Below are 23,316 nucleotides of genomic sequence, written 5' to 3' on the forward strand. Positions count from 1 at the left end.
TTTTATGTTTTTACTTGGATACCAGATATTTTTTTTTTTTAAGAGAGAGTGAGAGAGAATTTTTTTTAATATTTATTGTTTAGTTCTCGGCGGACACAACATCTTTGTTGGTATGTGGTGCTGAGGATTGAACCCGGGCCGCACGCATGCCAGGCGAGCGAGCCACTGCTTGAGCCACATCCCCAGCCTGGATACCAGATATTGAAACCAGGAGCACTTAACCACTAAGCCACATCCCCAGCCCTTTCTCTTTTTATATTTTATCTTGAGACAGGGTCTCAAAATAAGTTGCCCAGGACCTTGCCAAACTGCTGAGGCTGGCTTTTGTAAAGGTCTGGCGAATCGTCGGAGGGTGAGACCACACAAGAGACTTACTCCATGCAATTGGCAAAAGGGGATTTATTGGGGATCCATTCCAGCACGCTGGGACTCTGTGCTCACTCAAGAAGGGAGAGCAGCCCAGAGCCCAGAGCAAAGGTCAAGCAGAGCTTAAGTACACTTTTTGGAGAGGGCGGTGGGCTTTGCATACATCACAACAAATAATTATGAGGCGCGGGGAAATTGAACAACAACTCTTGAGACGTGATTGGCAAATTCATTGGCGGGAACAGCTCGGGCAGGGGTGATTGGTCATTCCTAAGGGGGGGTACACATTGAAACTGATTGGTTCAGGCCCTGTGACAAACTGCACAGGGCCCTAGGCTAAAAGGCTAGTAGGGTGTTGTCTTAACTATCTCAGGAATCTGGGTGTAACAGAGGAACTCAATAATACCTAATCTTTTACATTTTAATTCAAGCCTTCCAGCTTAGAAACTTTCACTTTGAACTTGAAATCTTCCTGCCTCAGCCTCCTAAGCTGCTGGGATCATAGGCATGCACTACCCCACAGGCTCTTCTCTGTCCTTTTTTTTTTTTTTTTAGTGTATTCTGTAGTTAATTTACATTCAGGCTTTCCTGTTCTCTAATGTAAACTGCTTTAGCTGTACCCCATAAGTGTAAGGGTAAAATTTCTAAGCTGATTCTAAACTGCAAAATTAAAATGTAAAAGACCCGGGCCTCACAAGGTTCCTCTGCTACACCCAGAACCTGAAATTCCTGAGATAGTTAAGACAATGCCCTACTGGCCATTTAGCCTAGGGCCCTGTGCAGTTTGTCACAGGGCCCGAACCAATCAGTTTAAATGTGTACCCCCCCCATGAATGTGCTAATCATGTCTCAGAGTTGTTGTTCAATTTCCCCCTCCCCCCCCACCTCAAGATGATTTGTTCTGATGTATGCAAAGCCCCCCCCTCCCCCAAAAGTGTACTTAAGTTCTGCTTGACCTCTGCTCTGGGCTCTGGGCCGCTCTCCCTTCCTGAGTGAGCCTTGGGCCTCAGTGCGCTGAATTAGGATCCTCTTGCTGAATTAGGATCCTCTTCAATAAACTCCCTCCTGCTCGTTGCATGAAGCTGGTCTCTTGTGGTCTCTTCCTCTGACCTTTCCCCGGACCCTTACATAAGTTTTGATACATTAAAATGTTTATCATTCAGGGGCTGAGGATGAGGCTTAGTGGTAGAGTACTTGCCTAGTATGCATGAGGCACTAGGTTCAATCCTCAGCACTACATAAAAAATAAAGTTATTGTGTCCACCTAAAACTAAAAAACTTAAAAAAAGTGTTTATCACTCAGTGATCCATTATTTTCTTAATTAGTCCATCAATGGGAGGGATTTTTAAACTTCTAAATATGAAAATGAACTATTATTTCTGAATATGGAATTTTGTTCTTATCTATTTTTACTATTAATTTTTAATGCAATGATAAGAAAGCATGGTCAGGGATCAGTGAACTCTTTCTGTAATGGGCCAGATAGTAAATATTTTCATAACTTACAGGCCACATGGTCTCCATTGTAACTACCCAACTCTGCCTTTATGGGAGTAAAGCAACCAAAGACAATTTTTAAATAAATTAATACGGCTATATTCCAATTCAAATTTTTCTTACAAAAACACTTGGCTGAACAGATTCAATTTTGAACCATAGTTTTGTCCTCTACACAGCATCAAAATTTCAGTAATTAAGACCCACTGCACCTAGTATGTTATGTTCATGCTTGATAATCAATTTTCTTATCCTTGGCCTGCTCTAGTCTTTAGGATTCAGGCCTGACTCATGTAAATATTTACCTTTGTTATTTTGGTACAGTGATTAAGAGACTGGGTTGGGGAATCAGAAATATCTCAACCACCAAGTTTGACACTTGCCATCAGGTGATTTGAAAACAAATTATTTAATGTCTCGAAGCCTCAGGTTCCTCAATTATAAAGTGGAGAAAGTAATAGTACCTACCTCATGGGGTGAAATGATTCAACAAAATAATCCACATAAAGCCCTTAGCAGAGCCAGTCGGACATTAATCATCATTATTAGTAACATCAGCATCATGTGGTTGACTCACTACTGGATGAGGCAGATACAATTAAACCCATTTTATTTAAAAAAAAAAAAAAAGTTTCACAGATGTTTAGAAAACTTGCCCAAAGTCTCATCGCCAGTGGCAAAGCCCCAATTCCCACCCAGAACTTGTAATTTCCAAATCCAATGTTTCCAGCGCTCCACCTCTGACTAAGGCGCGTCACACCAACGTGGGAGGAATTCACAGTATGCCACTCTTGGGCGAGGCGGCGTTTTAAAGACAACAGGAGAAAGGGGTTGTGAAACCCACAAGAATAAATTCTTCATGGTACAAGTTTGGTCCCTCCAGGAATAGAGGAGATTTGAGTAGGCCTGAAAGGGCGTGAAGAACTTATATGGCTAACAAACCACCAGATTTCTGGAACCAGGCTGTCAAGGTTTAGAAGCTGGACCCGCCCTTTCCTGGGCCTAATCCAGAGGGAGTGGTGTCACCCATAGGTGCACTCAGGGCCCCTGACCTTGCCGCCGGCTGAGACCCGCTGTGCTGACCTTCAAAGGATCTCCCGCTCCGCGAGCCTGAAGTTCCAGGAGCCTAAAACCATCACCCTAGTTAAACCGCCTAAAACCATCACCCTAGTTAAACCGCCTAAAACCATCACCCTAGTTAAACCTCTCGGAACTTGACTTCGGCTTTTTAAAAGCCGGGCGCTGTCATCACTTTGAGCCGCATAAATCACAGCCTCGACCGGCTGCAGATTCAGCGTTCCTTCCGTGGACCACAAACTTGGCCTCCGTTTCTCCCTCCACGGGCGAGGGTCGTGCCGTGAAGACCCCCGGGAACCCCGAAGAGCGTGCCTTGGACTTTGCAAAACTAACCCAGGAGCCTCCAGTCCTCGCACCCGACCTAAGGCCAGGACTCCGCAGAACCACATCCTGTGACAATCACAAGGACTTTCTCCGCCCCGTCGGTGACGGGAAACTCGTGACTGGCTTCTCCGCTCCGAGCAGAAAGCCAAGAAATCAGAGGCGGAGCCGCCAGTCCGGCTAGCTATGAAGCCCCCGACGGACGGCGCGTGCGCAGTCTCTCACCACGGGACCTCCTTCCCGCCGCTGAGACTGGGAAGCGGGACGCCAAATCCGTCCCCGCGCAGCCGCCGCCGCCGGGCCCCGAGCGGGGCGGCTGCCCTGCCCGAGGCGCGCCTGCGCACGTTCCCACGCACGTTCCGGCGTACGGCGGCGGCCAGGGGTCGCGAGCCGGTGGAGGACCCGCGCGCGGAGGAGCCCGGGGAGTCAGCGCTTTTTCCCTCCCTCCCCCACTCCCCTCCCCGCTCCCTCCCCCCTTCCCCAAGAATGTTCCGCTACGAGGTAAGCTCTTGCGACCGGAAGTGGCCCCCCCTTCCTCGCGCGCCCCTTTCCTCTCACCCTCCGCGCGCCGGTCCCGTGCTCCGGGGGGGAGGGGGCGAGCCGTGGGAGTCGCGCGATCTAGCGCAGCGCCCCCGACCTGGGGTCGCGGATTAGTCCGAGGACTGGGAACCAGCTTTGAGGCTTGGGGGGCGGGACTGTCCCATCCGTTGCCGCTGGGGAGAGTTGGCTTCTGCTTTGGGGTGGGGAGGGCCCGTTGGTGCGGTAACCTGAGCGCCCCTCGCCCCCACTCGGGGAGGGACGGTGGAGGGAAGAGCCTTGCATCCACCGGGTGGCTGTTCGTAGGAAGAACCACCCGGGGATGCCCGGAGACGACTTTCCCGCCTACCCAGATCCAGCCCCCTTCTCCCGGGTTACCCACGGGTACACGCTGTACACCCCGGCAGCCTTCGGTCAGGGCGCCTGGACTTGCCCTTTGGCTGGGGCCCCGGACTGTTTACTAGGAGAGCGCTCCGAGCGGGGAGGGGGCGTGTCCAGCCGAAGTTCTTTCTGGACGAGTGGAGTGAGCTGTGGGTTTGGCTACGACGTCGGAGGGGAATGTAGCAGCTCCAGAATGTGGAGTCTAGACCGTATCGCCCACTCGCTTAGTGACCTTGAGCCACTCCCAATCGCTGGACACAAGGTTTCTGGATTTATAAAGTGAAAGGACTGATCTAGGTGATTCCTGAGAGTCATTTCAATTTTAAAAAGCAGCGATTTGGTTAAGTCGATCTTGATGTTTTGGTTAAGTCGATCTTGATGATTTGGAAGGGAGTGCGCTGGAAGTTGCCTCTGATGTGGTGGCAGACTGCTTTGTGGGAGTTTGTGGGCCCTAGGATGGGTAGAAAGGCCAGTAAGGACAGATACTTGATAAAAGTGTTAACTGACTTTGTATAAACATGGAGAGAATGATGACATACAATGAGCAGAAGTTGCCAAAAGGAAACTTGGAGATTAAGCTGAGTAAACCTGAAGAGATGCGGGGGGCGGGTGGCAGGTCCAAATAGAATGTACCGAAAGTGTTATGGTAATATCTAGGTTTTATTTAGTAATATACAGTCTTTACCTTGTTTGATCCTCACAACAAACTATTTGAGGTAAGTGGTATTTGTCTCTGCGGTGCCACTTAAGAATACAGGACCTATGGCCTAGCACAGAACCTGAGACAAAAACGTTCTCAAATGATGCTAATGAGGGCTAGAGCACCTACCTACTACTTTGGGTTCCATCCTCAGCACTTCATTAAACACACACACAGGATAGTTAATGGGTTAATCAGAAAAGTGAGTTGCCTGTGTTTATCATGGCTTTTCTAGAGTTCATTTTTGTTTTTTTCACTAGAGTTTAGGCCTATAGAAAGCAAAGTGAAGAGGTGGAAAATGAAAAGAAAGTTTTAAAAGAGAACACTGAAATAGTTGAAAACCCAGCATGAATATAATGAGAAAGATGTGAACTTAGTTAAAATAGATACATAAAAGTACTCATTTTGGCAATTTGAAAATTGTCATCTTTGTTCCACCCAGTGATGTAAAGGATACTGTGGGCCTAATTTCTTGTATGCATGAGAAAATGCTATCATTAGAGTCTTGATAAAGAAAAAAGATGCTTGGGAAAAATTCAAGTAAGGAATAAAGAATAGAAACAGAAACAAGCTACTGAAAGCTTCCAATGTCGGGGTAATTGAGGAGTATAAAATGCCATCTTTACAAAAGGTCATAATAAAACTATTATATTCACTGAGAAGGTAAGGTGAACGTTTTTAGAACATTATAAATGAGAATGTGAATTTCATGAAAACTTCTTTTCATTTTTTTTAGTCTTTGGAGGATTGTCCTCTAGATGAAGATGAAGATGCATTTCAGGGCCTGGGAGAAGAAGATGAGGAGATTGATCAGTTCAATGATGATACATTTGGGTCAGGTGCAGTTGGTAAGTGGCATCTTTTGTGTATGTATGTGTTGAGATTGAACCCAGGGCCTTGCGCGTGCCAGGCAAGCACTCTACCAACTGAGCTATAACTCCATCCCAAGCGGCATCTTTTATAGTTTCATCTTCATCTCTTGCTCAGATACTTTGTCTTAGAAGGAGTAACTTCATTCACTAATTTGGCAAGTTAATCTTCTTGATCTCAGTGAGAATAGTATGTCCTTTACTCAGAATAGTTCATCCTCCTACTGTGCTCTTCTGGTTGGTCATCTTTTGTCCTCATCAATAAAGCCAGGTATTTTCTAAGCCCTATGTCTTCCAGCTATCTGGTTTTTGATTCTCAGTTGCCACAATAAGGAATTCAGATGTTTAGATCAATAGATATTTGAAAGAGATTTTAAATAATTCTAAATAAAAGAATTTTTATTTGGAGAACATGTAACCTAGGGAAAACTCATGGACTAATAGAGAATTCAGAGTCTAGTATTCTGCATGTTCTACATTCAGCCCAACACCAGTACATGGTTGTATTTGATAAAATAAAAAGCTTTTAATTCCAAGAATTTTAGTGATAGGAAATCTTCATAAGTGTAAAAAGTATTGTAAACAAATGAAATTTTATCCATCCCCAGATATAGGTAAATATTGTAAGAGCTGAAAAAGGTTAAAAGAGCTGAAGTAGACTTAAAGCTACAGAGTTGTAAATGCTGGGATAAAACAATTAAGAAGCAAGGCTATATGATTACATTTGAGAACAAAATTTACTTAGAACAAGTTTAGAGCAAGTTAACTAAATATTAGAAATTTGTATCTTTTAAAGAAATGAATAGATCAGAGTCAATGTAGATATTGTTATTTTGACTTAGTGTTGGAAAGCAGCAATAGCAGTGTTTATATTGTGGTGTGTCAATATTTGTAATTTCTTTAGAATTGCAGCAACAAATATTCAAAATTAAATAAGGAGGAAGAGGAAATGTAGCACAGTGGGTGATACCAATGTGTTAGTATCAAAAACAAAGGTTTTATAAAAGTTACAGTGGATAGTGTTTTGTGATGACTTTATAGCTTAGGTTTGTGAAAGCTTGCACAGAGTTGAATGAACTGGCAAAAATGAAAAAGTTTACTACCAGTCTTCCATTTATAAAATTCAGTAGAAACTATGACTTTTGTCATAATCTAGAGCAGCAAGAAGAATGTTAAAAGTATAAACTATACTCATTACAGAAAGGAAATAAAGATCCTTTGGATTGTAGTCATAGTTTAGGAGATGAGATTGCCCAGGAGTATGACCATTGTCTCTCTCCACAGAGATGGCAGGGAAAGCTATGTAGAATAGAATTACAAATGGAGGGAACCGATGTGAATTGCAAATTGCATAATAACCTAGACAATAAAAGTGATAACATTGTATTCTTGGTTCTAAATTTTTTCTTTTAAAACCTGTACTGGGTGGGTATTAAATCATTTTTTCAGCACATTCTTCAGTTGATGAAATTGGTCAATTGAAATTGATTCATAGCTACTGTATTAAGATGAAGCAACATAGTAATGTGTCCTTCCTTAGTTTTGAACTTGGACAGAGAGAAATGGGTCCTGCCTTCTCATAGACTTCCAGAGTGCTAAGGGCAGTTCCCCCCACCCCAGGAGTTTCTGTTTTTCCTTCAAGACAAGAATATTGCCTTTAAAAGAATATTAGAATGTGCAGAACTGTATTTTATATGATAGGAAAGAAGTATAAGTCCACAGTGCTCTTGGGTGCACAGTGAAAGAACAGGTAGTAAAATTAAAGGCAGTGAAATAGCATATGGTTAGTTTGCTTTGTACCATAGGGTAGAAGGGTATTAAGAAGGACTTCATGGTCAACCAAGGTTATAATAGAGAAAAGATGTCACAGGTGAGCGCTTTTCATTGAGAGTGTAGTATACTTGAATTGTAAGGTGAAAATCTTAATTCTTCAAAACATCTTTATATAAATATTTTAAAAAGAAAATTGTTAAGTCTACCTGTGGTGTGTTTAGCACACTTCTTACAGATTTAGCTGGTAGAGGAAGTTTAAGCCAATAGATGAAATGTTAGCTCTTTGACATAGGTTTTGATTGATAATTTTTAATTCATGGAGCTGACATTTTGAACAACACCTGTTTATACTGTGGATATTTTAGGTCATTGGCTACAAAAGCTTTGATATCACATTTCCATAGGACACTAATCATTGGTCTACTCCCTTTAAAAAAGTTTGCATCATCTCGAAGCAATAAATGGTGTTAGAGTGATCCCAAATTCATTCTCTGAAAATAAAAGTTTACACCTTACATGGTTCTTATTATGTGCTTGGTACCGTTTTAAATGTTTTATATATGTTATTAATTCTCACAGTTACCTTCTGAGGTAGTTATCAATATTATCCTCATTTTCATAAATGAGGAAGCAGAGTTACTGAGAGATTAAGTAATAAATACAGTCAGTATAAATTACCATTTATGTTAAAACAGTCTTTGGGGAATCTTTGGAAATCTCTTGCCTTCGCTTGGATGGGCTTCTCATTCTTTCTCCTTCCCTTTTCTTGATAGCTGCTGTAATCTTTGGGGACTGAGATTGCCTTAAAATTAAATCACTTCTGTTTCCTTTTTATTTTCTTTTCATTCAGAAATATCCCAGACAGGCCTGGGGGGCATTAAAGTATAAGTGTTTGAAAAAGCAGCGTGGAGTTCAGTAGCCCACATCACAACACAGGGTCATTAGTTGGAAGAATACAGATGCTCCTTTTCCTTCATTTCTCTGCTGTTCTTTTGCCTACACTTTAGCCTTTTAACCAATGATGCAATAAGGTCAAGTGTTGGCATATCTAAGTAACTATATTTTTAGGTCATTTGCAGAAGTAACAGTGATATATTCTTTCACACTAAGGGCATGAGTCCTCTCCTGATTTTTTTCATAAGAACAAGAAAAACCAAAAATATGTTGGCAATGTTTTATGGCATAGATTCCTTTGCATCCATGTTTAAAATGCCAACAGTCACCAGGCATGGTGGTACACTCCTGTAATCCCAGCAGCTCCGGAGGCTGAGACAGAGGGATCACTAGTTCAAAGCCAGCCTCAGCAACAGCAAGGAGCTAAGTAATTTCGGTGAGACCCTGTCTCTAATAAAATGCAAAACTTGGGCTGGGGATGTGGCAGAGTGGTTGAGCGCCCCTGAGTTTCATCCCTGGTACCCCCTCCCCCCCCAAAAAAAAATGGGGTTGGGGATGTGGCTGAGTGGTTGAGTGCCCCTGAGTTCAATCCCCAGTACCAAAAAAAAGCAGTAGTCAGTTCACAATATGTCCATTCTTACAGAACATGACTATTTAGACTATTTTTAAATGTTATTTTTAAGTGCAAATAAATTATTTGGTAGAATCTGGTAAAGTTAGCAAATATGAATATGGGGAGTAGCTACCAAGTGTAATTTAGAACTCTACTACATTAAAACTAATCCATTAACAAATTAATGTTTTAAATTTGGGAAACTTAAAAATATATATTGTTTTAATCCTGAATTCAGGATTATAGACTCCCCACTCTTCTTGGCATAGCAGTTACATTTCAAAGAAAAATTTATCCTTTTTCAGCTTACTTTTTTTTTTTTTTTTAGCAAGGATGACACCAATATTAAACTTACAATCAGTTATTTATTACACTATTCCTTAAGAACGTTTCAGATGACTGGTCATTTAAATTAGTACTATAATTTTCATCTAAAATGGATTTTTCCTTTTTTAAGCACATCTAGGTATGTTTATTGAGACCATTATAATAAAGTGATTACTTCAAGTTCTTTTCTGTAAGAGGAAATTTCAGAGGAAGAGTGCCACCTGACTAAGCACTTTGTAAGAGGAAGCTTTTGGGTGGGAAAGACTTCCACATAAGAATGAAAACACATGTCTTAGAGGCTTAGATAGGGATATTTTGTGACTCTTGCCCACACCCTTTATCACAGAAATGGCAAAGTGATCCCTATTTAAGAAACCCCTTACCATAGCTCCTATATTGTATATCACATTGGCCAAAGAGCAGACAGTGGATCCTGGGATAACACAATTGTAAATTTGAAATCTCACTTCCCTTGCTTTTTGGATCACTAGGGTTATGTATGTGATATATTATTATATTATAAAAATAGCAAATTTTAAATGCTTAGTCTGCCCTGAAGAGGAATTAGCCTACTTAAATATTCATTTGAGATGCTGTGGTATGTATAAGGTTATTTATGGTATTGATTGTTATAGTAAAAAGTTGCAAATCATCCAGATGGTTTTTCAGTAGGGAATAAATTACAATTCAGTTCATCAATAGAATGCAATCTTACATATATGTTTAAAAGAATGAGATAATATTTTCAACAGTTATATGTGTATACACGTATGCATGCTTGAAAGTATATCCAAGAAGAATCAAGTTAAACTACAGATTGCATTCTTAAAATCTGAACAGAGCTGTGGAATTTTTATGAAGAACTTTCACATTCTAAGTCATATATTGTGATGTTTGAATTTTTTTAATCTGTATTTTATTTGTAAACAGAAAGAAGACAGTATAGATTTCTGTGTTAGCTACAAAGGGGATTACCTGTTATCCCTGAATGTGGAATTTTATAGAATATACAAGACATATAACTAAAGTAAGAATAGAGTACATAGCTTATACAGAAGAGTACATTTATGTGCATTAAAGTAGCACGTTTAGGTGAGATGAAACTAAAATGAAAATTTAAATATTTTGGAAAACTTAATGAGGAGAAAGAGGTTTCTGCATTTGAATGCTAAAAGAAGCAGAATTGTGAGTAGTGCTTTTATGATAGAAATAGAATAAAATGATTAGATCCAAGAGAACTGGAGTGAGAGTTTTCATTCTAGAGAATTTGATTAAGGGTTCACAAGATTTTAGTCTGTGTGGTAATGGGAGTAATGTCAATGCTATATCAGCATAATAAATAAGAAAACAATGTTAGTGTTGCAGACCAAATAGCAATGTGCAGGAATAGCAAAGACATAATTAAAATAGAAGAGGGATTGGCTTTGGTCAAAGTTTCATCCCCTCTCCCTTGGCTAGTGGATACTCCCTTGCAGTAGCCACCTGACTTCCAGCATTCCCCCCAACACTTCTCCTCTAATCTGCTTTTAATTCAGTAGCTTTAGTGATTCTTTCAAAAGTTAACTCATCAGCTCTGCCCCATTTTGGAGTGGAGTCGAAGACCCTGAATAACCTCCCTCCTCCAGACTCTGACTTTATTTTGTTCTACTCTTCCCTCTTGCTCATTCCGTTCCATTTGACTGTTTACCCTCTTATTGTCATATTCGTTGAGTCTCTGCTCAAATGTCATCTCAGTGCAGACTTCTTGTTGTGAAAATCTATTTTTTTCAATTTGCCTTTCTTCCATATTCCTGTAGCATTTTGCATCTTTTTTTTTTAATATTTATTTATTTATATAAATAAATATAAAACTCATTTATAGTCAGGATCTCAGGCCCAGGCTGGCCTTTTTTTTTTTTAAGAGAGAGGAGAGGAGAGAGAGAGAGAGAGAGAATTTTTAAATATTTATTTTTTAGTTTTCGGCGGACACAACATCTTTGTTTGTATGTGGTGCTGAGGATCGAACCCAGGCCACATGCATGCCAGGCGAGCGCTCTACTGCTTGAGCCACATCCCCAGCCCCACATTTTGCATCTTCTAATACAATGTCTAATTTACTTCCTCATTATTTTTATTGTCTATTATCTATCTCTCCCCTGCTTTAATGAAAAAGCTATATGAGAGAGGGTCCCTGCATTCTGTCCATCTATACAAAAAATAATTTTTTTAAAAATCAGGTAAAGAAAATAGCAGTTACAATTTAAGAGACAGTTAAGCTAGTACTACAGATTTTACTTTCCTTTGAAGTTTTTGTGTGGAGTATTGCAAAATCTCAAAACCAACAGGTGGTCTTATACTTATGTGTCGCCAGTTTGTTTTTTTATTATAGTATTAGGGATGGAATTTAATGGTACTTTACCATTGTACTACATCCCCATCCCTTTTTCTTTTTATTTTGAGGTGAGTCTCAGTTGATGAGGCTGGCTTCGAACTTAAAATCCTCCTGTCCCAGCCTCGCTCCTGTAGCTGGGAATACAGGCATATGCAACTGTATCTGGCTTTGTATCACCATTTTAGAAATCAATTTCAGACTGTAATTTGGACACCACTGATAATGTTTTAAGTCATTAAGCCAAATTTTGTTCTTGGCATGGTATTTTTTGTTCTTAATAGTGAAAAGCTCACTTTATGTGTTCCTTGTTTCAACCTTATTTCATGTCTTTAAATAAATGGAAGCTTTATTTTCTGTCTATCTTCTGGAGCTGGGTTATTCATTTGGTTAAAGGAAGAATTTTATATATAAAACCTTTGTTTTGATATGAACTATATTTCTTATACCATGCTATTGTCTTATAGATGATGATTGGCAGGAAGCACATGAACGCCTGGCTGAGTTGGAAGAGAAGCTACCAGTGGCAGTTAATGAACAAACAGGCAATGGAGAAAGGGATGAGATGGACTTGTTGGGTGACCATGAGGAGAATTTGGCAGAAAGGCTCACTAAGATGGTGATTGAAAATGAACTAGAAGATCCAGCTATTATGCAGGCAGTGCAGACCAGGCCAATTTTGCAAGTGAGTATTTCAGTCTTATTTGAAAACTATAGTCGACTATTAAAGTATTGAGCTTTGCCATTATCACTTATGCCATAGAAAATTCATAATATAATTACTGATGATAGTAATTCTGGAAATAAAATTGGGGAATAATGTGTGTTCTGGAGCACTATAATTTCTTGTCAACTACTTGCCAGTAAAAACCTTGGACCCTTGTTCCCTAATAGCAGATGAGTCACCCAGAGAGCTCACAGTATTGCAGAATTTATATATATGTTTTTTATTTGTTTGTTTGGTAGCCTCAACCAGGAAGTCTGAATTCCAGCATCTGGGATGGATCCGAAGTTCTGAGGCGAATCCGAGGACCACTTCTTGCTCAGGTATTAAAAAGTTTCTCATTATATAAAATTACTAGTATTATAAAATGTTAAGTTGGCTCCTGTTGTCATTTTTCCTTACTGTGAACATGTCGATATTTATCATTTGCCAGTATTATGTCAACTACTGCATCCAGTACTTAGACGGCTCTCTCTGTTGATGTGCCCTTTATCAGCCCCTAGGGTAAAAATTGAGAGGGAGCCATTGGAACTCATGTTGTCAATATATGATTTAAATTATTTTAAAAGTCTAGGCAAAACTACAGGGACAGAGAAGAGATCAGGGTTTGCCAGTGGTTAGATGTGGCACAAGACATTAACTGTAAAGGGACAAAAGAAGAGGATTTTGCAGAGTGATAAAATTGTTCTCTGGAGGCAACACCTCTTCTATGTATTTATCAAAACTCAAAAAAATTGTATACCAAAGATTGAATTTTTCTATATGTGAATTTAAAAAAAGCTGGTGCAGTGATGCATTCATGTAATCTCAGTGATATAGGAGGCTGAGGCAGGAGGATCTTGAGTTCAAAGCCAACCTCAGCAACTAATGAGGCCCTAAGCAACTTCGTGAGACCCTGACTCAAAAAAATAAAAAGGGCTAGGGATGTGGCTCAGTGGTTAAGCACCCTTGGGTTCAATCCCTGTACCAAAAGTAAATAAATAGATAAATAAATTATAAAATTTTTTTTTAAAAGTATTTTTGACATCTGTAGAGGTTATTAAAACATTTCAAGTTAGCTAATTTCTGTTTGTTTGGGTTTTTTTTAACTACTTCCTCATTAGGAAATGCCTACAGTGTCTGTATTAGAGTATGCTTTGCCTCAGAGGCCCCCACAGGGCCCAGAAGATGATCGGGATCTTTCTGAGCGAGCATTACCAAGGCGTTCAACTTCACCTATCATTGGGAGTCCTCCAGTTAGAGCTGTGCCCATAGGCACCCCACCTAAGCAGATGGCTGTACCCAGCTTCAACCAACAGGTACCTCTCATTAACAGGCACTCAGCCCAGGATATTGGGCATCTGGGCAAAATTATTGGGGAAATAGGTGATACTGGGAGGAGGGTGGAGATTTTGGGTAGGCTTTAGATTAGAAAGCAAAATAGCCAATTATAGCCAATTAGCAGAGAAGATAGTACAAATAAGAGACACATTCCCGAATAGCCTTTGCTGCTGTTGTTGCTGCTGCCTTTTAATTGGGGGAGGAAAAGGGTAGTTAAGCACATTTAGGGCTTATGTACTTTTTTAAAGTGTTTTACTGGCTGCCCAACACTTTGGCAGAGAGATAACTGAAAGCTGGGGGGGATGGGAACACTCAGCATTGTCCACATCCCTTTTTACCTTTAAGATATCCCTGCTTTCCCTAGAGCCTGTGCAGTCCTGTTCCATAGACTTTCCTCCACCTGAAACCAGCAGCTGAAAAGGAAGGCCAATTTGGAAGGTATGGGGGGAGGGTGGTGTTGGTATGGCCTAGTTAGGCTCAATTATCTATGAAATAAATGGTGGAGTCACAATGTATCATGAAATTGCTGAGCATGGCGGCCATATCACAGAGGCTTCAGAATAGGACTTAGTTAATCCTCCAGCTTTCTTATCATTCCTTCTCCCTCACTGCTACCAAAATACATCCTCTTGGAGAGAATTTGCAAGTCAGAATATCTGCTGATATCTCCCTCAGATAGCATGGAAGGGTGGGGATAACTGGAGAATTAGCTAAATCTTCCTCAGATTTTGCTTGATTTGTGAGAGGAAGTGATCAAAGGTTTTGGGTTTGAATCCATAGTTATAGCAGTCTGCTTAGAAGTAGGGCTTTGCATTGAGTTCTGTGTCTCTACCAGTACTTGAGGGGAGGGAGTGTAGGTGGAAGAAAAACTGATTTCATTGAGTGTAGTTGTATATATGTTTGTCCTAATAGATTCTGTGTCCGAAGCCTGTCCATGTTCGGCCCCCGATGCCACCACGTTATCCTGCTCCCTATGGTGAGAGGATGTCTCCAAACCAGCTCTGCAGTGTCCCGGTATGTCTCTTTACAGTCTAACAAATGTGAAGTATGTACTTTATGGTCACTGCCTGTGTGATTCAGTACGTAGAAGTGCTAATGTCTCCTATGGAACACTTAAATTTTATAATCTCCATCCTTGAATTTCTGGGTCTTATAGTTCCCTGGTCAGAAGACATAGTTTATGTGTTTCTTAGCACTACTCTTTAAAAATCTAAGCTCTTTCTCGACATCCAGTTTCATGTAAACTTCAACTCTCATTCTAATTTCTTTTTTGTTTTATGTGGCCATAATGTTTCATAATTTCTAGCATTATTCTTTTTATTTCTTCAGTAGCGTGTGCTACAATTTGAGAATTTTACAATCTAAGTTTATATTGCATTTCTACTGAGTTCCCTTATTACATTGATTTACCTGTTTCATGATATAATTGTTTCCTTACTTTATTTTTTTCCTTAGAACTCTTCCCTCCTGGGTCACCCTTTTCCTCCTACTGTTCCTCCGGTTCTCAGTCCCCTCCAGAGAGCACAGCTTCTTGGAGGAGCACAGGTAAGCTTGTGATTAGTTCTATCCATAAAGAACCCATTTACTGTGTTAAGGTTCATTAGGACATAGATGTTTTTGTTAGTAAACACCACTGTCTCTTATTTTTGCCTTTAGTTTTTAAAACAAAGTTATTGATGGAAACAGTATTCAATTTTCAGTAAGAAAGTGAGCTTGCTTCTGATTTAAGATTAACTCAATCTTAAGATCTTGTCCCTCTTTTTAGCTACAGCCTGGTCGGATGTCTCCCAGCCAGTTTGCACGGGTCCCTGGTTTTGTTGGTAGTCCTCTTGCTGCCATGAATCCCAAGTTGCTGCAAGGACGAGTTGGGCAGATGCTTCCCCCAGCACCAGGCTTCCGTGCCTTCTTTGGTGCTCCACCCCCTGCAACACCACCTCCACAGCAGCACCCTCCCGGCCCAGGACCTCATCTGCAAAACCTAAGGTATATAAAACATGCCAATGTTTACCCATTACCAGCTAAGTCTCTTGATCATTCCAATTTAGTTTTTTAATGTAAAAGTCTCTTAATATTTTTTAAGTGAGGACTGGGGCTGTAGCTCAATGGTAGAGCTCCTGCCTTGCACTTGTGAGGCACTGGGTTCAATCCTCAGCACCACATAAATAAATAAAGATATTTATCACTAGGTCCCACCAAAAATACACACACACACACACACACACTCACACACATATACATACACACACATACATATATGTATGTATCTTGTAAGTGAAATATTTTGAGATCCTCAAGTCAGAGTTTGACAGTTTAGGCTTTCTTATGTCATCATCAAGAATCATGCATCCTGTGCACATTTATACGTTACAAGTTACTCACCTTTTATTCTAAAGTTTTTTACTTCTCATTTCATGTCCACTTTACAAACACAAAGATATGCACACATGGTGTTGATCACTTAAGAATCATAAGTAAGGATGAGAGATGTGAATAATGACAAGTTTAAAAAAATAATAATGATAAGTTGGCAAGTCTTGGTATCTGCTACATTTTTTACTTCTACCTTCTGATTTTATAACAAGAGGAGTTCAAGTTCCTGCTTTGATAAAATTGTTTTTTATTACATACATTGTATTATCAGGGTTCTCAAAAATAGAACTAGTAGGAAAAAAAATAGAGAAAGGGTTAATTTTATTTTAAGGAATTAGCAAATGTGATTGTGGAAGCTGGCAAGTTAAAAATTTATAGGGCAGGCCAGAAATCACCTAAAAATTGAAGTTGCATTCTTGAGTTTGAAATGTTATATGTTGGCAGGCTAGAGATTCAGGCAAGACTTCTGTGTTCCAGTCTTGATGCAGAATTTCTTTGGAAACTTCTGTTTTTGTTTTTAAGGCAAATAAACCTCTTGAGAGAACACTATTAACAGGAGCAAAAAGAAAATTACATGCTTTTACTAATAAATTTCCTGAGATTTCATGATCATCCTCTTAGTAGTTGAGAACTGGTCTTTGTGGAAGATAGGTTTTTAAAAAATGACTTTTTTACTTAGAGTCTCTTTAGAATACACTTGGCAGTCCCTACTGAACCTATGTGAAGTTATCCTGTTCTGATAGCATTTGTGAAAACTTCAGATCATCAGGATGACAGAATTAAAGGCCTTTTTTTTTTTTTTTTTTTAATTTTTTTCTTAGATCTCAGGCCCCAATGTTTAGACCAGACACAACTCACCTTCATCCACAGCACCGGCGGCTCTTGCATCAGAGACAACAGCAGAACAGGAAGTAAGTACTCACTGTATTCCTTGGTGGTTTATTGGATAGTGTAACAATGTTATTAAGTTAGTTTACTTTCTTAGTTTACTTAGTATGAAGCTGATTTTGCTGGTAAAGTTATATCACAAATGCTGTCATTTTTATGTTTTTGATACACTAGCTTTACTAAGATTTTATCAACAAATTTCCAAACTGTTCTAACTCTGATCATAAGTTGAGCTCTGAATTTTTTTAAAACCAGTATTTTATACTCCTTACCAAGTTCTTAGCATTCTCTTTAACTACATTTTCTTTGACTTTCAGTTCAGAATTAAATCTTAAAAATGTAGTGGCCATGTAATGCATTCCACTGCTGTCGTGTATGTAAAAAAAATTTTAAAAGTCAAATCAATAAAAGATTTTAAAAAGAGGAAAAAAAATGTAGTGACCAGCCTCACATTTGGGTCTTAATGTGAACCCAGTGGTCATTCTTTATTTCTATATAAATTATTTAATTTTTATTCAACAAATATAAATGTATACATTTACATATATCTCCCATCTGTGTATTGTGGGCTGTGGTAGGTTTTGGGAGATTTTAAAAAAAGCACACAAGACAGATAAAGCCTTTGCCTTTGTAGTTTCATATAAAGTAATTCCATAATTAGGCATCTAAATAAAATGAGGAGAATAAACCAGGCATGGTGGTACATGCCTAGCTACTCAGGAGACTTAAGGCAGGAGGATCATAGTTTCATGCACAACCTGCCTCAAATATAAAAAAAGGACTTGGAGTGTGACTCAGTTGTAGAGTACTTGAATAACATGAGCAAAGCAAGAAAGAAAAGAAAAAAATAAACTCTGAAGTTTCTTCAACCATCAATTTTATTATTCTTTGAGTGTGTGTGATTCCTTCTCAGTTTCAGAAATGTTCCAGAATATTTTTGCAGGTTCAGAAGAAAGAAACCAGTGTGGATTATTAAATAATACTCCAAAGTACAAATTATATAGGGAAAGATTAATACATTTGACTATTAAAAATATCAGACCTTAATATAACAAAAGCCATGCAGAAACATACAAACTCCAAATAGAAGAAACACAAGTGGCTTATGAAATGAAAACATGGTCAAACTCACTCATAAAAAAATGCAGATTAAAATTAGATAACCACTTAACATGATCAGACAGGCAAAACTTATGAAGTGTCACTTTTGGCAAAGATGTAAGTTTGTTGTCTTAAGTGGAGAAAAGAAAACTACCTGCTTCATAGGGTTTTTAGGGTTTATACAGAAGTCCATAAGTAAAAGTATTTAGTATGTGGTAAGATACTCAGATCTTTTGTTACTCATATAGTTTTATTTCCTTGAGGATGTACTACATAGCTCTTTCCTTTGAAGACTTGATTTTTAATTGGCCTGTTTGATTCCTGTAACGTTATAATCTTTAATTAATTAATAATTAATATGCCTACTTAGAGTGAATGTGGCATGTTTTTCAGTCAGCATCGGAATATCAATGGGGCTGGAGATAGAGGAAGTCACAGGAGCAATCATCAAGATCATCTTCGAAAAGATCCATATGCCAATCTCATGTTGCAGCGGGAAAAAGATTGGGTCTCTAAAATCCAAATGATGCAGCTGCAAAGCACTGATCCCTACCTGGATGATTTTTATTACCAGGTAAATACTCGGTGCTAGTTTTGAAAATAACATTTTGGCCCCTTAGGCTAGAAAGGGTATTGACTTAAATTAAAAGTCAATAACTTTGGGCTGAGGGTGTAGGTGGAACATGTTCGAGGTAGAATTTTCTTTTGAGGTAGTCCTCAAGTAGTTGATAATTTGAGATTCTTGAGCTGTTTGCTCTGAGACCAGTGTTTTCAGTTTCTTTGGCTTCAGAAATCTGGTTCTATCAATTAAGTATATTGGCAGTCTAAAGACATTTCCTTTGATTAAAGTTTTTGAAGGCTAAGGATTTTTTCATGGTAGAGGTGAGGGGGCAGTTTGGGATTGAACCCTGGGCCTCAAGCATTCTAAGAATATATTCCACCACTGAGCTATACCCGAGCCCAAATGCTATGAATTTTAATATAGTAAATGTTAGCTTGAATCTAGCAAAAATTAGAGATAAGTACATTTCTATGGTTCAAGTTGTGTTACTGCCACTATTGTAAAATAATTATTTGATGGTAAAGAACAATCATAGTCTGTGCTTGTGTTGCAACTGAAATCATTTTGTGGTAGAATTACTTCGAAAAACTGGAGAAACTGTCAGCTGCTGAAGAAATGCAAGGTGATGGCCCTAAAAAGGAACGCACCAAGCTCATCACCCCTCAGGTGGCCAAACTGGAGCATGCGTATAAGCCAGGTAAGATGCAGGCCCTTATATGATAAGAGAAATTTGAGATGCCACTGATTTGATAAAATATAGGTGATAACTTGTCTGTTTTATCCTCTTCTGGGGGCAGGGAGGAGAGGGCATTCCTGCTGTTCTATGCATGTGGATGGTTTGGAAATAATTTATAAAGTACTATTGCCTTTAATATATGCAAAGATCAGCCTTTATTTGAGCATAAAGTGTATGGCTTGACAGATGACCTCTTGGGTGCTTTTGATATTTCTAAAATAGATGAGGAATGAGAAAGGATAGATTGTAATAAGGAGTTGCTTTAAAGGATACGTAGGTTTTTTTGTAGTAAGTTGTTACACCATGAGTAAAGAACAGAAAAGTAAAAATTTTTGAATGCTTCCTGCCTACATTGCTGATTTTTTATTTTGTTGGAATTTTTATTTTTATTTTGTCCTTACAGTGCAGTTTGAGGGTTCTTTGGGGAAACTTACTGTCTCTAGTGTGAATAACCCTCGAAAAATGATCGATGCTGTTGTGACATCTCGGGGTGAGGATGATGTAAGTGTCTGTAGAATTATATATTTAAGAATGTCTTGGTGGTCACCAGTTCCTTTGGAGTCATTGTGGAATGAGATCAGGCATGACGGAGTTGTTTGTAGTCTAACCCAGAGCTTACAACCTGGCACATTATGGCCTTCTGGTTTTCAACAGACATGCTGAAATAATAACACCTTCATTTCTCATGTAGCCGGTGAAGGCCAGAAGAGGCAGGAATCTAGACTAGGCATGTTTGTCTGCAAACAGCATCTATTTACTCCAGTTTGCTATTTTTAAAAAATTACTATTTTCTGGATGGGGATATAGCTCAGTTGGTAGAGTGCTTATATTCCACGCACAAGGCCCTGGGTTTAATCTCCAGCACCACAAAAAATAAATAAATAAATAAATACTATTTCTGTGTGTTTTCAAAATTCGCTGTGAAATTTTAATCCTCCGTAAAATTCTATAATTACCATTTGTCTATCTATAAATTCAGTTTGTGTGTTGGTTGAGTCCATAAACTCTGAACTTTGTGCTAGTGTCATTTTAGATTATTAACTTTCACAGAATCAAAATTTTCTTAAAATATTTTCACAATTGAACTACAGATGCATACTTGGAAAATTGTTCTTAGCAGAGTTCTTAGACACTGAATATTCTTGTCTTTTTTAGGAGACAAAAGAAAAGCAGGTTCGGGACAAGAGAAGAAAAACCCTTGTCATAATTGAGAAAGTAAGTTTTAGAATTTGTTGCTATAATTAGTTTCAAATAAGGAACTATCAAGTATGTGTGTATCCAAGAAGCAGAGAAGTGAGCAATGACTCAGTGTTCTTTGATTTAATTAAAAATATACTCTTATTAAGTACTTATTGTGTGCCAGAGCACTACAGAAAGAATTGTGGTATACCTTCCCTATGGCATCATGGAAAGAATCCTGCAGTTAAAATTAGAAGTACTGGATTTTTGTTCAGACTTGTTCAATTAAGAGCTGAGTATTTCTGGGCAGATCACCTTTCTAAGCCTGGTAAAAATGGGAATAAAATTTATATTGTTTCTCCTATGGATTAATTAAGTCAATTTATAGATAATTATTGGGCACTCATTGGGTGCTAAGGAAAATATATTATATAGTTTGTGTGTAAAGCATAAATATCACGTGGCAAAGCCATAGAAGATGGCCCTGGAGTATATTTTCTAGGCTATGAATTATATCTTCCATTTCTGAGGCTATGATATGAAAGTGAGTTATTTAATATTTCTGTGCTGTCATCAGTTTCTTTGTCTATAAAAATGAAGATGATTATGATAGTTTTCTTGTGGCAAGTGTTCAGTGAATGAGCATGAGCATGAAATGTTTAGAACAGAGGCTGGCACCCAGTGGTAAAATCACTTCTTATTAATATTTTTATAAATACAAAGTGTCACTGTGGCAGTAAAACAGAATGTCATATATACAGTGCTATTGTTGCTGCACTGTATATATGGAAAATTTGGAAAGTGTAATGACATTACTCTATATTTATCTGCTAGATTAAAAGTCAGGGAGAAATAAAAGATGATACATGAAGAATTAAGTTATTTCACCCTGTTTTCTTGTATTTTAAAAACCACCTTTTGTTTTGTTTTATCTGAAGTTTATGGTGATCTTATCAGGTCAGGTGGTCCGAAACTGTAAAGTTGTTTATTAGATACTTGATGATCTTGACACAGCATGCTGTGGCCTGCTTTGTCTCTCCCTTAGACTTATAGTTTACTTCTTGATGTGGAGGATTATGAAAGACGTTATCTCCTAAGTTTAGAAGAAGAGCGGCCTGCCCTGATGGAAGAGAGAAAGCACAAAATCTGTAGCATGTATGACAACTTGAGGGGTAAATTGCCCGGGCAAGAGAGGTAAGCTTTATGCACTTTGAGAAAAACATGCGACTACCTGGACTTCTTTCTCTGTCAGACTGAGTTTTACACATTTCTGCCTTTTCAGGACCTTCCCCTGCTATCTCTGTAAACTCAGAATCTACCTATTGTCCAAACTCAGAAGGTGATTTCATATTAGCCATTTCATAATCTTTCACAGCTGGTGGCTGGTCAGCATGGGGAGTCTTCTTATCCTGAGTTCATTTATTCAACAAATATGTATTCAGTATCTACTAGGAATTATGCTAGGTACTACAGATAAATGGTGGGGTGGGCCTATTGGATTTTTGGTTTTGAGCTTATGGACTATATGTGGTTTATGATTACTAGCATGTAATCTTCATTTGATTTTCTATTAAGATGGGGATTATAAACATTTATATTTCCTTGGAATTTCCACAGAATATATGTATGGTGTAGAAACCAGTAAATCTTCCAGTGGAGTCTTAAGTTCTGTAACTTTTATTGTTTTTCTGTGTCATCTCTCTTCCATTTATTATCTGGAATAGAATCCTGCTGTTGGTAAATGTTCAATAAATCCCAAATACTTAACATTGGCTAGTAATTCTCTTTCCCTTTGTTCAGTCAGTAGAGTTGTGGATTCTTCTAAGCCAAGAGATACACAAACAGAACATAAGTACAAGCACCTTGGGTTGGGGTTGTGGCTCAGTGGTAGAACACTTGCCTAGCATGTATGAGACACTGGGTTCAATTCCTAGCACCACATATAAATAAATCAATAAATAAAATAAATGTCCATCAATAACTAAAAATATATACATTAAAATTATTTTTAAAAAACAAGCACTTTGTTTTCAACACACTTTTTCTGGTGTTTTTAGGGCTGACAAGAAACTGGTTGAATAGTTGTGGTTTGTCCATAAATTTCATGTTACATAGCCTTAAAATGTATGTGGTTGATGTATATTTACATGGAAAAGTGTCAGCAAACTGTTAACACTTTTAAAATTAACTCAGATTATGTTTTATTTTTTATGTATACATTTTCACATGTTGCTCTATTAGCCATGTGATATTTGTGTCGATACTTAAGGGTTAATGTAATAATGCTTGTAGTTTGACCAAGTTTTTCTAAAATGTAATTAGTGAAATTGAAATTTTGCTTTTTATTATTTTGTTAAAGTTGGAGAAGTAATTCTCACTATTTTGTAGTACAGGTCATTGTAGAGTGAAAATGAATGCAGCATATTAATTTTAAAAAGACCTAAGAAGAGAAAACATGAGGATTTCCTATATTGCTCTTGTTAATGAAAATTGACATTTTTCTTCCCTTGTAGGCCAAGCGATGACCACTTTGTACAGATCATGTGTATCCGAAAAGGGAAGAGAATGGTTGCCCGTATTCTCCCGTTCCTCTCCACAGAGCAAGCAGCTGACATTCTCATGACAACTGCCAGGAACCTCCCTTTTCTTATCAAGAAGGATGCACAAGATGAGGTGATCCACCATGTGGGACATCTTTCCTTGCAGTTTTTT

General features: G+C 38.6%; 1 protein-coding gene and 1 long non-coding RNA gene across 7 annotated transcripts in view; one reads left to right on the forward strand and one right to left on the reverse strand.

Annotated features, from left to right (window-relative positions):
- The window catches only part of LOC144377021 (uncharacterized), an 18,313-nt gene extending 14,355 nt beyond the window's left edge, over window positions 1–3,958 (reverse strand). Inside the window, exon 1 of the long non-coding RNA XR_013437552.1 lies at window positions 3,821–3,958. This is a non-coding gene — a long non-coding RNA (uncharacterized LOC144377021). The remainder of the gene's footprint in view (window positions 1–3,820) is intronic.
- Patl1 (PAT1 homolog 1, processing body mRNA decay factor) overlaps window positions 3,061–23,316 on the forward strand; it is a 27,756-nt gene continuing 7,500 nt past the window's right edge. The window contains exons 1-15 of one of the 6 annotated variants that reach the window (XM_078045965.1): window positions 3,061–3,763; window positions 5,617–5,728; window positions 12,192–12,409; window positions 12,691–12,771; window positions 13,552–13,746; window positions 14,681–14,782; window positions 15,224–15,313; window positions 15,534–15,751; window positions 16,960–17,049; window positions 18,521–18,701; window positions 19,263–19,386; window positions 19,829–19,926; window positions 20,581–20,640; window positions 21,650–21,798; window positions 23,118–23,277. In XM_078045965.1, coding sequence (XP_077902091.1) covers window positions 3,449–3,763; window positions 5,617–5,728; window positions 12,192–12,409; window positions 12,691–12,771; window positions 13,552–13,746; window positions 14,681–14,782; window positions 15,224–15,313; window positions 15,534–15,751; window positions 16,960–17,049; window positions 18,521–18,701; window positions 19,263–19,386; window positions 19,829–19,926; window positions 20,581–20,640; window positions 21,650–21,798; window positions 23,118–23,277 — 2,193 coding nt within the window. In that variant the 5' untranslated portion in view covers window positions 3,061–3,448. Of the gene's footprint in view, window positions 3,764–4,339; window positions 4,478–4,873; window positions 4,897–5,616; window positions 5,729–12,191; window positions 12,410–12,690; window positions 12,772–13,551; window positions 13,747–14,680; window positions 14,783–15,223; window positions 15,314–15,533; window positions 15,752–16,959; window positions 17,050–18,520; window positions 18,702–19,262; window positions 19,387–19,828; window positions 19,927–20,580; window positions 20,641–21,649; window positions 21,799–23,117; window positions 23,290–23,316 lie in introns of those variants that run through there. The other 5 variants (XM_078045966.1, XM_078045963.1, XM_078045964.1 and 2 more) reach the window with 5 other exon arrangements.

Source organism: Ictidomys tridecemlineatus, chromosome 4 (genome assembly GCF_052094955.1).
Source record: "Ictidomys tridecemlineatus isolate mIctTri1 chromosome 4, mIctTri1.hap1, whole genome shotgun sequence".
NCBI lineage: Eukaryota > Metazoa > Chordata > Mammalia > Rodentia > Sciuridae > Ictidomys > Ictidomys tridecemlineatus.